Source organism: Melanostigma gelatinosum (genome assembly GCF_949748355.1).
Source record: "Melanostigma gelatinosum genome assembly, chromosome: 2".
NCBI classification, from domain to species: Eukaryota; Metazoa; Chordata; class Actinopteri; order Perciformes; family Zoarcidae; genus Melanostigma; species Melanostigma gelatinosum.
In genome coordinates, this window is record NC_136635.1 from 5480369 (window position 1) to 5495842 (window position 15474).

Below are 15474 nucleotides of genomic sequence, written 5' to 3' on the forward strand. Positions count from 1 at the left end.
GTGCGCACGCTTTGTTGTGTTGCTGTATGTTAGCTGGGAAATATTTGTATGTACAGTAGGCTGTTATGGCTAAGTATGAAACAAAAGGATACTGAATTAGCAATGCTGCTGAGTGTAGCAGCCATGAAGAAGAATGTGCACAGGAATAAAAAAAAGAAGGAATCACTGGGTTGTGGTGACTTCAGATGTGAATAGAAAAACAAGCCTGCAAAGAAACCCACTTGCACGTGGACATGCATGTACACACAGAGGCACAAGTGCAGATGCTGTTGCCAAACGAGGTGAGATAGATAGGAGCAGCAGGTTATTTACAGAGAAACTCCAGCATGTCAGTTAAATCTCCTCTGCCTCGTCTGCCTGCCCTATCCCCATTTAGCACGTCCACAGTAAAGGGCAGGCTGGCCCGCACGCCGCCTGGCCGTTAGAGGGGCCTGGGAGAGACTCGCAGCCTTGGCCGGGGTTCACCGCTCTGACCCCGTCTCACCCCAGCTCAGCCTGTGAGCCGCCCACCACCACCACAGCAGCATCCCCTCCTCCCCCCCCCCCCCCCCCCGCCCCCGGTCTGCCGCGTCCCTGCCCAGCCCCGGAGCCCACTCGTCAGATGTGCCCCGGGCACAGCACTGGCCCAGCTCTGGCCCAGCTGCCCACTATGTTATAGGGCCAGGGGCCCCCTGCCACTCAGTCCATCTGCCAAGCTGCAGAGCGGAGTCTAGGATCAGAGAGGAGAGAGACACAAACACCAGACACACACACTCTTAACTCTCTGCTCAAAGCTCAACAGAGAAATGCCAGATAAAAGATGCACTATAAATGTGCTTCTTTTTACTCATGTGGGTTGCTGTGACCCTGAAATACTGCTCGGGTTCATTCAAGTTAAACGGAATTTAATGCATTCAGACTCAGACTTTCCAGGACTAAGATTTGTGCAAGATTTACTGCGAGATCAGCCCAATACTATTTTTAGGTGTATCGAGGAAGGGGATTTTTAGAAAACATCTGGCCCAAGTGGAGCGTGAAATGCTCTTAAAATAGCTCAGCTTTCCCTGTATTGATCTGAAAAACACAAGTGAAGAGCAATACGAATCAGTCGTAGATGAGAGAGAGAGATATAGAGAGAGAGACAGATAGACAGACAGACAGAGAGAGAGATATAGAGAGAGAGATATAGACAGACAGACAGATAGACAGACAGACAGAGAGAGATATAGAGAGAGAGATATAGACAGACAGACAGAGAGAGAGATAGAGAGATATATAGAGAGAGAGATAAACACACAGACAGACAGACAGATAGATAGACAGATCAAGAGAGACAGAGAGACAGAGAGACAGATAGACAGATCAAGAGATATCAGTGGTGTATAAAGTACTCAAAAGCCATACTTGAGTAAAAGTAAAGATACCTTTCTGGAAAACTACTCAAGTAAAAGTAAAAAGTCACCTATTAGAATACTACTTGAGTAAAAGTCTTAAAGTATCTGATATTTATTGTACTTAAGTACAAAAGTACTTAAGTATCAAAAGTAATTTTCTGATATTAAATGTACATCATAACCTGTTCATTGAAAGTAAAAGTACAAGTAAATGCTGTTAATAAAAAAGCAAAGGGTTATGCTGCGTTCACACCAGTCGCGTTGATTTTTTGACGCGCGTCGAGATTACATACAAAGTCTATGCACAGACGCGATGAGACTGGCGCGCCTCGATTTTGCGATCCCGCGGCGCGTTGGACGCGTTATTGCAGTGCGGTGGACGCGGTGGACGCGTTGGACGCCGCAAAATCGCCAACGCGCGAGTTGAAATTTTTCAACTTCAGCGACATAATCGCGTGACGCTGTGGCGCGATAGCCTATCAGCGTTGAGTTGCTCCCCCTGTCATCACTGGCTTTCTGCCGTTGTTGAATCAGGAAATAAATCCTGTAGCCGTCTGTGTTCACCCAGAGCGCTACGATACCTCATATCAATAGAGACCGGACCAAACTATGTGTATGCATGTGTGTGTGTAAACCATACGGTACAAACAATAAATAGACGCTGCCGTATTTACGTCTACGTGACGTTATTGAGTGCTGGTGGAGCTGCTACGATGTTAGCATAGCCTAGCACCGATCCATCAGAGCTCCATTGAGAAGACCAGTAACCTACAAATCGGTATCATTACGTAGTTATTTCGGAGTCCCTTTTTGTCGGAGAAGACAAGTACAAATCGGCATCATTACGTAGTTATTTCGGAGTCCCTTTTTGTCGGAGAAGACAAGTACAAATCGGCATCATTACGTAGTTATTTCGGAGTCCCTTTTTGTCGGTTTATTGCCGTTGAATCACAGCCAAATCAGTTTATTTTGTGTTCCTACAGCTGTAGTAAACAGCGACCGGTGGCTTGCTAGACACAGTGAATACAGCTCGATACAATCCACGGAGCTCCTCTGAACAATATTATGAACCAGACATGACGGCGTTTGGCATTCCGATGTTTGAAGGACTTCCACAACACGTACAAAGCAGCAATTGTCCTTATTCCTGTCATGGTTGACGGCGGAAAACAATGGCGGCCAGATCGAGGCTTCCAGGACGATAAACCACGCCCCCTCTCCGGCGCTACGAGATTTTGCGGCGACCGGTGTGAACACGACCGGCGGCGCGTTGGACGCTTTTTTGCAGTGCGTTGGACGCTTTTTTGCAGTGCGTCAAAAAATCAACGCGACCGGTGTGAACGCAGCATCAGAATTGTGAGAATGATGAAGTTTATTCTTTTAAGTGCTGTGGCATCATGACCAAGGACATGGAGCTGTGTTGAACATAATTGGGTTGCTGTGATCCATCCAGGAGCAACAATGTTCAACATAATATATTGTACATAAGTATACTTTTGCATCTACTATGAACTTATCATCATAATTCTCCGTAAAGCAATATGACACTATGAAGGAGTTGTAACAGTGCGTTTATAAGTCTGCTCATTAGACTAGAGGATGTAGAGGCCAATGCATAATATCATGTTCAGCAAAACATATCCACTTGATGCATCAGGTCAGTGATTAGAGAAAGGACGCCTGCCTTGTAAACTCCTATGGGCCTGATTTGAACACAACAGGCAAAGGTTTTGCTCAAGATGAATCTGCAATTGGGCGACTGCTACCATCATAACTCCATCTGATCATCCACAACATGACTCAAATATCAAAACATGATCAATACTAAAGCAGCACCGAAAGTAACAACCCAGTCATTACTTGAAACTGAAAAATGTCCTGTTCATCTTCAAAAGAAGTTGGTTTTCTAAATTGCGAGAATTCAGTCTCGCTCTTCTTGGGCTGAAGACTAGTCCTGCGATGCTAAATAGCCTTTCACAGGCCGCTGAGGCAGGTAGAGGTGTGTTCAGCGTCACACACAGCTTGCACACAGCTGGGAAGGATTCCCCTAATGCTAATGCTAACGCTAACACTAATGCTAACGCTGTGCTCTCTCGGCTCCCGTCAATCCTATGGTGTGGTGGCTAGCTACAGCTAACGTTAGCCAACTAGTGCTGCACAACTCTCAACACTTCCTCAGCTCACTAACCTGCTAGCGATCCACTGGTGTTGGTCTTCGTCACCACCGTAGTTTGTTGCGGGAGTAGCAGGTGCTTCCATTTCTGCTTCCATCATGAAATCAGTCATCGTAGAGTGGAATTCTACTCATAGTCGCCCGCTAGCTTATAGCATGTAGCATCCTGGGAATCACTGGGAATCAAAACGCCGCGGCTTTGAGAGCACTTCTTTGCAATTGTGCATTAACGTGATTAACCAATGATTTAACTTGCTGCTGATTCACCAAACCTGCTGGCTTGCAGTCTGTGTTCCACCACAGTCCCCGACGCTGCTCTCATGATTCATTTTGTTTCTGAAGATAGATTTGATTTTGTAGGGAGTAACGAAGGTTTCAGGGGAAATGTATCGGAGTAAAACTATCAGTTTTCTTTGCAAAATGTAGTGAAGTAAAAGTAAAAGTAAACAGAAATATAAGTAGTAAAGTAAAGTACAGATACCCAAAAAAACTACTTAAGTACAGTAACGAAGTATTTCTACTTCGTTACTATACACCACTGAGAGATATAGAGAGACAGACAGACAGACAGATAGACAGATAGAGACAGATAGAGACAGATAGACAGATCAAGAGATATAGAGACAGAGAGACAGACAGACAGACAGACAGATAGACAGATAGACAGATAGATAGATAGATAGATGCAGACAGAGCCACTTGCTTTGATCCAACATCCAGCAGTATTTAACAACGTTGTCCTTCATGCAGGATTATGTATCAGTGTATCACTTCCACAACCGTGCGGGTATTAAATCATCTGTGATCACAGTGCGCTCTTCTGTACGTTGGAAGCGCGAGACAATCAGCTCTGATAAAGGTCTGCATCGTGCTCATTTCCATACGTCTCCCCTTGATCAAGTCTGCTCATTTATTGTACAAATCTGCGATGACAAGCCTTTACTTATTTCCCAGCTGCCGGCGGTGACGAGAGCGTAATCAGAAACATCATTAAGGCCCCACATAGTCGGCTGTGCCTGTTAGTCCTGTTACCCCGCACCCATAATAACTCTGAAAATGCAAATCGACCCCAGGTAATCTATTAATGTCACTTCAATTTTGTGTCCGCGATCCAATTTAGCAGATCTTGACACATTTGGCGGGGATCCGTGCAGGTACTCATTTTGCCGGGGTTTCAGGGAGCACGGCCCGCGCGGAGAGGAGACGGGCCATCTGTCCACGCGTCCGTTCATTAATCGCCTTGATAATGAAGCACACTCGCAGCCTAACACTCCCGGGGCCTCTCTCGCACGAGTTCCATCCGGTGAAAAAAAACTTTCAGCAAGTTTGTTTGGCAGCGTAGCAATTATTGTCATTCGCACCCCCCCCCCCCCCCCCCCCCCCCCAGCGCAGGGAGGCTGGTCTGGCGACCTCCTCCTAATTACCTGAAGCGTCACTTCAAGCTGACTTTGTAATTTCCAACTACATCACAACCCCCTTGTTAGCTGCAGAAGGGTAGCAGAGCCTCGTAATTCCAGCATATGGTCGACAGACATACGGGGGGAATTTGTCAGCTTGTACTGGCCTTAAAGTCGAAGACCCCCGTTAACTGGGTCTATTAATCCTGAGAGATCCGTGCAATCCCTGCAAATGAATGAGAATTGTAATCACGGCCAGGCTTTCCCAATCAAGCTACAAACTCACTTTTAATTGAAGTCGCAGCAAAGCACAATTATCTAATGATTATACGTATGCAACTGAGAATATAGGAGGGATATGGAGAGGTAGAGTAAATATTACTTTTATTTGATTTTTTATCTTTGAATTAAGAGCACATCATTTACTTGCCTGATGAGTAGAAGCACAGGAAATTAAACATCCATGTATTTGTAAAGCGAATGAATTTGATAATCCCCCCCAAAAAAGTGGTTAAAGCTGCACTAATTAACATCTTTATATTAACAATGGATCAAATGAGTATGTGTATTGTGGAAAGGGTTGTAATAGTGATGAACAGAGATCCAACTATGCAGTTCCCCTCAATAATACACAACCGTCTCCCATGATGTACATTGATATCCTTCTAATTAGCAGCAGGAAATATGTTTTGGAGGGAATGAAAAGCCAGCATACTAATGTTTGTTTTATAAATGCAATGAGGAGATATTGGTCATTTCAATATTGAGCCAGTGTTGATACTCAGTGTATGAGTAAAATGTTCACTGATAATGTAATTGATTTGGGTGTGAATATGAGATTTGTGAATACAACATCTGCTTGTAACTAAACCCTTATGAGTCTATTTTATAGTAATGTTTAGGCACTCGGGTGAGGTAAGGGAGCGATTGTGGTCTTGGTTTAAAAATGTCCGCAGTGACTTGAAGCAAGAGACACTTTGTGTTTATTAACATTTGACTGAAACCACAATCTTTTTTTTTTTACCAAATCCTACCCACACATTCTGTCAAAGAAAAACATTCTCTGTTATTAGGAGGTGATTACATTTCTCATCAGAACACAATTGGGACACAAATGAATTGCATTATTTCTAGGAGAAGGGGTTGCACTACAGTACAGGGTCTTAACTACCGTGGCTAAAGAGAGCTAAACACAACTAGATAAAACACAAGCAAATGGAGACATCTGAACATTTGTATGAAACATACGTCACATTAATGAAGAAATGCTCTGAATAATTAAAACACAACAAACTAACTTTGTTAGAACAGAACAAAGTTCCCAGAGGACATGCAGGTGTAATGCTAACACTAGTACATAGCTGATCACTTTTATGTTAAAATAACAAAGTCAGCTTATTCTTTTTAACAATATTGAAAGTGTATTTATCAGTTTTTAGTTGGAATGGGTATTGGTGTTCAATACCTTCCAGGTGTTCACTGAAATAACCCGGTACCAGGTAGTAAAACTTCTCCAGTCAAACTGTTTAATATTTTCAGCAGCTTCCCTTTCCCTCTCTGAGCTGAGCCTTGGAGAGAGAAGCTCATGAATCAACAAAAGGACTCCCGACTGCTAAACTCTGCCATTGTTTTAACTCAAATAGAAATTCTAAATCAACTAGAACTGAAGTCTTAAATTCGCTGCTTTATTCTGACCCACCGTGGTGTGGTGTGAAATGAAAGTGGATCAAAAGCTGTTGTCAGAAGTTTCTAAAAACTTTTTTTGATTGTATCACATCTTGTGCATGCATGCTCTTGAAGAATGTATTTTGTTTCATGTATATTGACAGTAAACATAACCACTCATGGGCGGATTAACTGGTTTGGGGGCCCCAGGGCAAAAATTAGCAGTTGGGCCCCTGATACCCCTAAACTGCCATTATACTATACATATATTATAATGTTAATTTGTTATGGCTTTTGTAGCACATTTCCTTTGTTGTATTTGTTTTATATTTTCTTACGTGTTTTAAATTGTCATTGTTTCTAAAGCTGCAACATGTTTCTCTCCATGGAAATATTTTGGGCTGTTTGCCCTCCTCAGCCACCATAGATTCAAACCGTGGGACCTTTTTTGCATGTCAGACCCCTCTACCTCTCTCCATCATTTCTACACTGTCAACTGTCAAATAAAGACCAATCCAAAAAAACAACAATTCAACTTTAACCAAGTGTTTTTAGCTACCTAAAGTTTGTGTTTGTTATGCTTTCGTTGCCGGGAGTGGCTACTGTCGGGAAAATAGAAATTATACATTGTCAGTGAATGTTTTTTATCTATATTCAAGATAACATTTTGTGAATTATTAAATAAAAAACGGCTTTGTTGGGTACTTGAAGGCAGCAGCAGAACTACATCACTTTTACAAGCCTTAAACTCTCACTGTTGTTGTTGTAGTCAAAGCTGCAGACCAGTAGAGCCAGAGCGTAGGAGAGCAGAGAGTGAATATTTCAGCATGGTTGGAGGCATTAGTGGTGGGATGAGGGTTCCTGTGTGTGTGTGTGTGTGTGTGTGTGTGTTTGGCCTTGCAGCTAACGGTGCTAACAATGGCGAGAGTGCTGTGCTAACGGTTTTAACCGGGGAGGGAACCAAAGGTGGGTATTATGCTTCCACTACAACGAGGTCCACAAACACACAGCTTTCATTCACATGATGGGTGTCAAATGAATCAAGTACTTCAAATTAAGTACTTGATATCGGTATCACTTTAATGGTGCTAGTATTGTTACTGGCATTGTCTTTTTTTAAACAGTACCCAGCCCACATTTCCATCGTGTTGTGTTGGACTTGTTTCTGTAATCATTTATCTGTTTATTCACTGTCTGTGTTTCTCTAGACCAGGGATTCCCAAAGTGGGGTAAAACCACCTGGGGGTGCGCGAGCTGCCTCTAGGGGGTGCGCGAGAGAAAAAATGTAATGGCGGTGCAGTCCTGTCACCTAAAAACTACGTTCCCCCAAAACTAAAATGCATTCTCAATTACGTTTGACCACAAATGTATTTTCTCCCTGATTACATTTGTGTTTGACATATTACAAATACGTTTCTCATCAACATATCTTTGCCATACTCTAGTCTTTATTATTTTTCTGTGATCTGCCTCGCCTCTGCCCCGCCACCCACAAGTTATTGACCCGCGGCCTGTTCCGAGGGCTGACAGACCTGACGATCGGGTGCCTCGCGGCGGGGGCGGCTGGAGACCTCGCGTCCCAGCGCCAACGAGTGAGCGCCCGCCACTCGGAACTATAAAACCAAGTCCCGGATTTCACCCGGGGGACATTCTGGAGGTATTGTGACCGGGTGATGTGCCTCGTTGCTGGGGAGGTGCGTGTGTGTATGAGCGCATTTCTGCCGGAGACAGGCGGCGTGTTGTGGTAGTATTCTGACCGCGTAATAGGGAGAAGGAGAGGCGGTGGTGGAGAGGGAAAAAAATGTTAAAGAGATGGTGGAATGTATGATTGGAGAGAGAGAAGCGAACAAGTTGTACGTGATCCCGGTGTCCAACAACACTGTCACGCGCATCGATGCTTTGTCCGAAGACATCCTGGCTACATTAATCGGTCGCGTGAAGAAGAGTGAGGTTTACTCTCTGCAAGTAGACGAGCCTACAGATGTGGCCAATCTGGCCAATCTTCTGGTGAACGTCCGTTACCTTTTCGAAGGCACGGTGCAGGAAGAGTTTTGTGTTTTTTATCTTGTAAACAAACGCCACGCGCGAGCAAACTGTTCTCTCATTAGTCCGATTTTTATGCGGCTCTGTTGCTTTTTTTTTTTTAAAGGTGTGTGTGTGTGTGGGGGGGGGGGGGGATTGGGGGTGCGTGAACCCGGTCTGGATGTAGAAGGGGGTGCGTGGCCTAAAAAGTTTGGGAACCGCTGCTCTAGACCACAACCTTATTTCCAGCCATTGCAGGCAGCTATTCTCCAAATGGCATGGCCTACAACAGTAGCTATTAGCCAGCAAACATAAATGGTGCATACAGAAAACAGATCTAAAAGCAGAGTGAATGTTGGGCTTCTATTTGTCAGGTGGCCATTAACAATGTTGTCAGCTTGTTCCACTGCCCCCACGAAAGTGCACAAAAGAATCAATGAATGGAGCTTTGAAAAACACGGCTGTTTTCCCTTGTTACTAAAAATTTGACATTTTGGAAATGCAAGCCCCCCCCCCCCCCCCCCCTTTGTCAAACAGCACCACATAGTCACATAGCCACAGCAGCCTGTCAAGCACATCGGTCACATAATCTCTACTGACATCAGACTTCTCCTGGCTGCTTACACGAATCAGATCAAACTGGCTTCTTACTGGCCGTCTCTTCTATGGCACATCCACCACCTCTGCTCTGTACTTCCTCTCGTTGTTGCGCTGCACATGGAGAGCCGATCCGCTGAACAATTAGAATGTTAGTCACCTGCATTCTCAGCCAATCAGGAAAATGAAAGTCACAGAAAAGTCACAGAAAGCCACACGTCTTATTCGACTGGCCCTTTTAAAGGAAGAACAAAAGGTCTTTCTCCTTCATTTCCCATTAACCTCTATGCTCCTCCGCACACAGGAAACACGGCGACCCCGGCAGCCCATGTCACATATCTCATCCGGCTGCGGGGATGGTGACATTCAATGAGGGGGGTTTTCTATCTAGCTGTAGTCCTTGGCAGATAAAAGGTGGGTGTTGATATTTGTCCCGGTCTCACTGATACGCCGAGGACACACTCCTGATAAGCCAGGAGCTGGGAAGACATTGATGAAGTCTGGAGTGGAACTGACAAGCCCTGTAAATGGATAACATCGTCACGAGAACCAGCCCGTTATGGTCTGGATTCGATTTTTGATTATTGGACGCAGGTGTGTTCTCACGAAACAGAAGAACATCAGCACACTCAGCAAAACTCAACACCAGATGTAATGCGGCATCTCTTAGCACGTGCCATAATTACATGGTAGTGCTTCCTAGTTTCTCGGTCGGGGGGAATTTTCTTGTACGCAGCAGACTTCACCAACACCTGTTTATTTTCTACTCCCTTTCCTGTGGACTTTGTTAGCTATCCACTCCACAGCACACTTCCAGTAATCCAGTGGGGGCCGCACAAATCCTCATTTCAACACGATAAGAGATGAAACACCACTGTAAAGAAACCGGTTTATTTATGAATATGAGGCGAGAGAGACGACGGGCTTATTGTTTCTCTGTCCGAAGCGTCACGTTCTTCCCACAATGCCGCGCCACATGAAAACTTAACAAGAGGAAAACAAGTCGCAGGAAGAAAAAGAAAGCCTTTCAAGCGAACAACTGAGCTTTTTTCGTGAATGTTTAATTTATCAGCAGTGACAAAAGGGAACAACAATCAACAAAGAGATGCCGATTTCCATTTCTTATGCATTATTCCCACCGGCGAATCACAGAGTGCTGTCAACTACCACTTCCCTCTCTACCCCGTCACCATGGCTCTCCCTGCACTGCACCGGCGAAACCCTTGGAGAGCTACAACAGCCGAGATCCGAAACAATAAGCGACGTGGATCAAGGAACAGAGTTCAGACAACAACAGTTCACTGTTATTCTGTGTTTACACGGATCCTTTTGCACTGTGTTTTGTTCCTTTTTGCTGCCACCGCAGCAGCAACAGCAGCTAATAAAAGTCATGATCATGGAGAGCTGAGAGCTAAGTCGCCGTTGCCTCGAAGAACTAGCATAAAGGCCACAGATGGGATTTACCAAAGATATTTTGGTACATACCTAGCACCATCTGCCCAAGCATGTTATGTCAGCTTTGTGACAGGTAACAAGAGGATCCTCGATGAGAAAAAAACACAAAAACAAGCCCATGCCGCCCAACAACAGACCTCGGCACCCCTGCACTGAACCCCTCCAATGTCAAAAACGGCATAAAGACACACTCTGATCTCCTTCCTGCTACTGATGGAAACATTTTCGACAAGACTCCTGCTGCTCTGGGGTCAGTGGCAAGGCTCCCCTGAAGGATAAGGAAAAACACAGTGTACTGATCCACTTACAAGCCTCTGCCGATCCTCGATGAGCTATACATCTGAATTATGTGATCATCATGCAGTGGTCATTTAAATGCATGGGTGAAATAAGAATGTGAATATATGAATATATTAGCATACCGCGAAATGGAAAGTGTTTGCAGCGGGCTGTGTGCCAGTTTGTGGGGGGACTGAGGGAAGGTAGCTCGTGGCAATTAGCATCAGTCGGTGTTGACAAGCTAAGAGACAGTGTAAGATGCAAAGCCTTCATGCTTTTATTTCTTTGCTTTTATTTATCTTCCGCTTCATCTGTGATATGACTAAAATGCTTGGATGCTGAATTAAAAAGCATCCGTGCACGGCCTTTTCTATGGCAAAGTTTGTGTCAAGAGGGGGGGGGGGGGCTTTGACACAACATGAAGTGGTCCACTGCAGTGCTTTCTGCTCCCAGTTCCTCTCCAACTGTTTTTTCAACACATTACATTCTGAACTTTCGAAGCTTGCCATAAATATTTGATCGCAATGATCACCAGCTCTACCACATAACTGACTGCCGCATGGAAATGTTAAAGAATGCAATACAAATTCCACGTTTAACCGAATGCACCACATCATTTCGAGGGGCCCTTGAGCGATGCAAAGTGGCTGTTTTGTACAGGATGTAACATTAGCATTGGGCAGCCTAGCACTGAGCAATGGGAGAAGTTCTAGTGATTGATCATATTTTCATTTGCCAAGATACTCATAGCAAGCAGGCATGTAAATAGACATACTCATTCCCCTCTTGTTCCCATCCACTCATTATTTTTATGCAATAGCCCATTAGAGATCAGCCGTCTCGGAAATCTCACACAGTGATTGGGCTGCTGTGTGCAGCGCACACCGGAAACGATGCCTGTCTATTGTTGACTCACCGACAGCAGACATTTCTGGAACAGAGGCCCGGTAAGGGCCCTCGTTGAACTGCGGCGGATTGTCGTTAATGTCCTGGACTTTGATGATGAACTCGGACGGCGGCTCCAAGGGCTCGTCCGTGTCGGCGTTGACGACCTGGGCCGTCAGCGTGTACTCGGCCTTCTCCTCGCGGTCCAGCCTCTTCATGGCGTGGATGTCGCCCGTCAGCTCATTGATGGCGAAGATGGTGCCGGCGCCCTCACCCGCCAGGACGTACTTGATGTTCTTGCCGCCCACATCCAAGTCTGTGTGTAGCTGCAATTAAGAGGAAAGAGCAAATGTAAAAGGTGGAGCATAGTCCAGAGTTTTGGTCCCCACCGTATTAACAGAGACGGGGGGGGGGGGGGCTTAATAATGAATGCAAGTTGATAAGCTCAGCAGATTCAAGTTTGCACCGTCTAAATGCAGATAAGTGTAGAGTGTGGCTGTAATGTGTTGTTTCTTTTCTGCTGCGCTTTTGCGGCAACTAGTGTAGCAGGGATACTAAACGCGGCTCAACATAGCCTACACTTTGCTAAATGAGGCCCGCTGGGGGCCATAACTTTATAAGTAGCACGGGAAATGGACCTTAGCCTACATTGTTCCTCATTATACATGGCAAATACATCATGCAAACACACATTGTGGGGGGATATTGCTCCCTGCAGTCTGAAATCCAGAGAACAAAGAAGCAAGAAGTGCTTTGAATGTGCATTCCATAACACGGCAAGAGCAGCAAAGCATCAGAATCCATAAAAGATTAAAGAGGGAAACTGCATATGATGATTCATGCTCACCAATAGCTTGCCCCGAAGTTACTGGACAATACTGCCTGTTCCTCATTACTTTTGTAATTACAGTTTCATTAGTTCACTAAAGCTGCATTACGTGCTAGGCTGAGTGGTTGGCTCCCACTCGCCGTATGGGCTGAGTATAACTAATGAGTCTGACAATGCTACATAAGGCGGTTGAAACATCTGTGGATGGAAGAAAAGGTGAAAAATGACTGTAGGTTAAAAAAGGTAAATGTGAAGTGCAGGAGATACAATGGTGCGGGACGAAAGAGGTCAGAGAACAAAGAGAAACATCACGCAGGGCTTCGGCATGAGCCATAAACAAAAAGCACTTATTTTACCGTAAGTCACCTTTCAAATAAGCCTCTTGATCCTCAAGGTGAGTGACTTTCAGAGGGTAGGAGAGAGGCAGCGAGTAGAGCATTTACAAATACAGCAATGTTGCAGTGTTATTGGGACACGGCTGGCAGCCTTCTTCTTTTCAGTTTGTAGATTTGCGTTAATATGCATGCCGCTCAAAAAACACACACAACTGAGCACACAGGCACGCGCAGCAAAACATCTGTATTCAGCAGCTTTAATTTCATTTCCTGCCACAGCGTTTCAACAGAGGATCCTTTGGGAGCATGGTTGGGGTGCACAATAGCGAGGTAAAAATATGCCGGTGAAAATCCCGAACTCTAACCCCCACCCCCTCACCCCCTTCCCCCGCAATGTTTTTATAAACCGGCTTTTATGCATATACTGTCTCAGAGGTGTTGTTTGCAGACACTGACAAAGCACATTCACTTAAATTGTCACACCTTGCACTTTTGTTTTCCTAATTGTGCCATCATTTCACATGAATGATGTAGCTCATTAACACAAATGCCTCGCAACATCCTGCACACTGAGAAACAATTTAAATGAGCTCAAATTAATGATGGTCTGTCATCGTTTTTTTTTTTATCCTATGTCTGACTTTGTGCAGCATATATGGCGGCGCGCTTCCCAGATAGCAAAATTGATCTGGCCTATTGTTGGGCCACATAATTGCGTTTCTTCTGGCCCAGTATACGCCCGGGTCCTCGGCCCGAAACTGTCCAATATACAGCATGACTGTCAGATGAAACGTAAGTGGGCCTGACCTGGCCAGATGCGTTTTAAACACATTGTAAAATGCTGTGGCCCAGTTCTGGCCCACATACTACAACATTCTAACTTTTATGATTAGGCCCAGCTCTGGCCCAAATACTGATATCAGATTACGAATGTGCTGCTGGCCCAGCCCTGGCCTATGCACTGCATTATGGGTTGTGTTGTTGCCATGGAGACCTAAAATCCCACCCCACCTCTGGGCTAACCTCTGTTCCACGGGGTATTTTTGTATTTCGTTCATCAGAAATGTGTCTTAAAAGCTGAAACGTGATACTTGGTTTTTCTGTAAAATAATATTAATACAATTTCACTGAGCTGCAGTTTTTAAATGCTAAAATATTGCCATGTGTTTATATACACACAAAAACATTAGCAAGTGCTAATACGTTAAGATTGCATCTTGCTTAAAATATAAAGAAAATATCAAAAATACCCAGTATCATATTTCAGCTTTTCACAAAGACAGACGAAAGAATAAGCAAAAACACATTGAGGAACAGAGGATGGTGCAACACAAATTACCCCTGATAAGTACACAATTATGTTGAGGTACATTTATGTGTATTTCTGTTAGAAATCAAAAACAAATATACAAGTTCAACTCAATTTTAATTAAAATTTTGGTCAGTATTGATGTGTTGAACACATTCAAATTTGAAAACAAGTACCAACAAATATTTTGTATGCATCTCATTACAGGTACTTCAGTAGATGGAGAATACAGTATGATGTATTGAACACATTCAAATTTGAAAACGAGTACTAACAAATATTTTGTTGCATTCAACACCAAGTTCATGGCGATGACATGGAGATTTTGGCTCGCCGTCTTCTGCCCCCTTCTCGATCCGCTGACAGCTGCAGCCACCTCTTCATAAACATCTCAACCTCACATTCAGAAGCCCTCGATGTTAGAGGGTTCTTCCTTACGGCAGCTGATGTGGGAAAAAGTTTCTGTTGGTACAGACAAACAAAATGAGGTGAAATTCTTTGGAGGCCTTGCTGGTCCTTTACTGGCTGGAGACCCTCATCTGTTTCAAATTGAGACACATCTTCTTTTCTTGCGTGCAGAATCTGTAGGATGTGTGTTTGCTGCTCGAGAATCATCTCCTGCTTAGTGAGCATTTCCCGCATCAATGCAACATGACATGAAACTCGATGACTTTGGGTTTTTTGTTAGTTTTTAAAAAGATGAGACAGAGCTGTCTCCTCGACATACCACCACTACTAAATACATATAGGAGAAACACTAAAACAATACATAAATGATCTACCACTTACAGGTTGTAGTTTCAAATAGGCCCTGAGGATTCCAGCATGGCACAGGCACTGGCTGAGGCCATGGATTTGGATGATCAGGATCTTCGATTTAGGTAGAACAAAAAACAACAACTTTTTATTCAAACATAAATACTTCAAACATTTACACACCACCGTGTAATGAATGATTGTGTTTGCAAAACATACTTTGATGGAAATATAGGACATTTTGGCAAATTCACATAATCGCATTTTACTTTTAGATCATGGAGTAATGATAGTTAGCTTAGGTTTATCACTTGCTGAACTGTCTTGTGGCCACTACCAGGTGAATGAATGTAAACAGCTTACGTAAACAGGACAGAGACAAATCAGAGTTAATAAGAG

The 15474-nt window shown here is 44.2% G+C and overlaps 1 protein-coding gene across 1 annotated transcript in view; it reads right to left on the reverse strand.

Annotated features, from left to right (window-relative positions):
* cdh8 (cadherin 8) overlaps positions 1 to 15474 on the reverse strand; it is a gene marked incomplete at its 5' end in the record, with an annotated part of 101619 nt that overhangs the window by 47848 nt on the left and 38297 nt on the right. The window contains one exon of the mRNA XM_079294324.1: positions 11878 to 12172. Coding sequence (XP_079150450.1) covers positions 11878 to 12172 — 295 coding nt within the window. The remainder of the gene's footprint in view (positions 1 to 11877; positions 12173 to 15474) is intronic.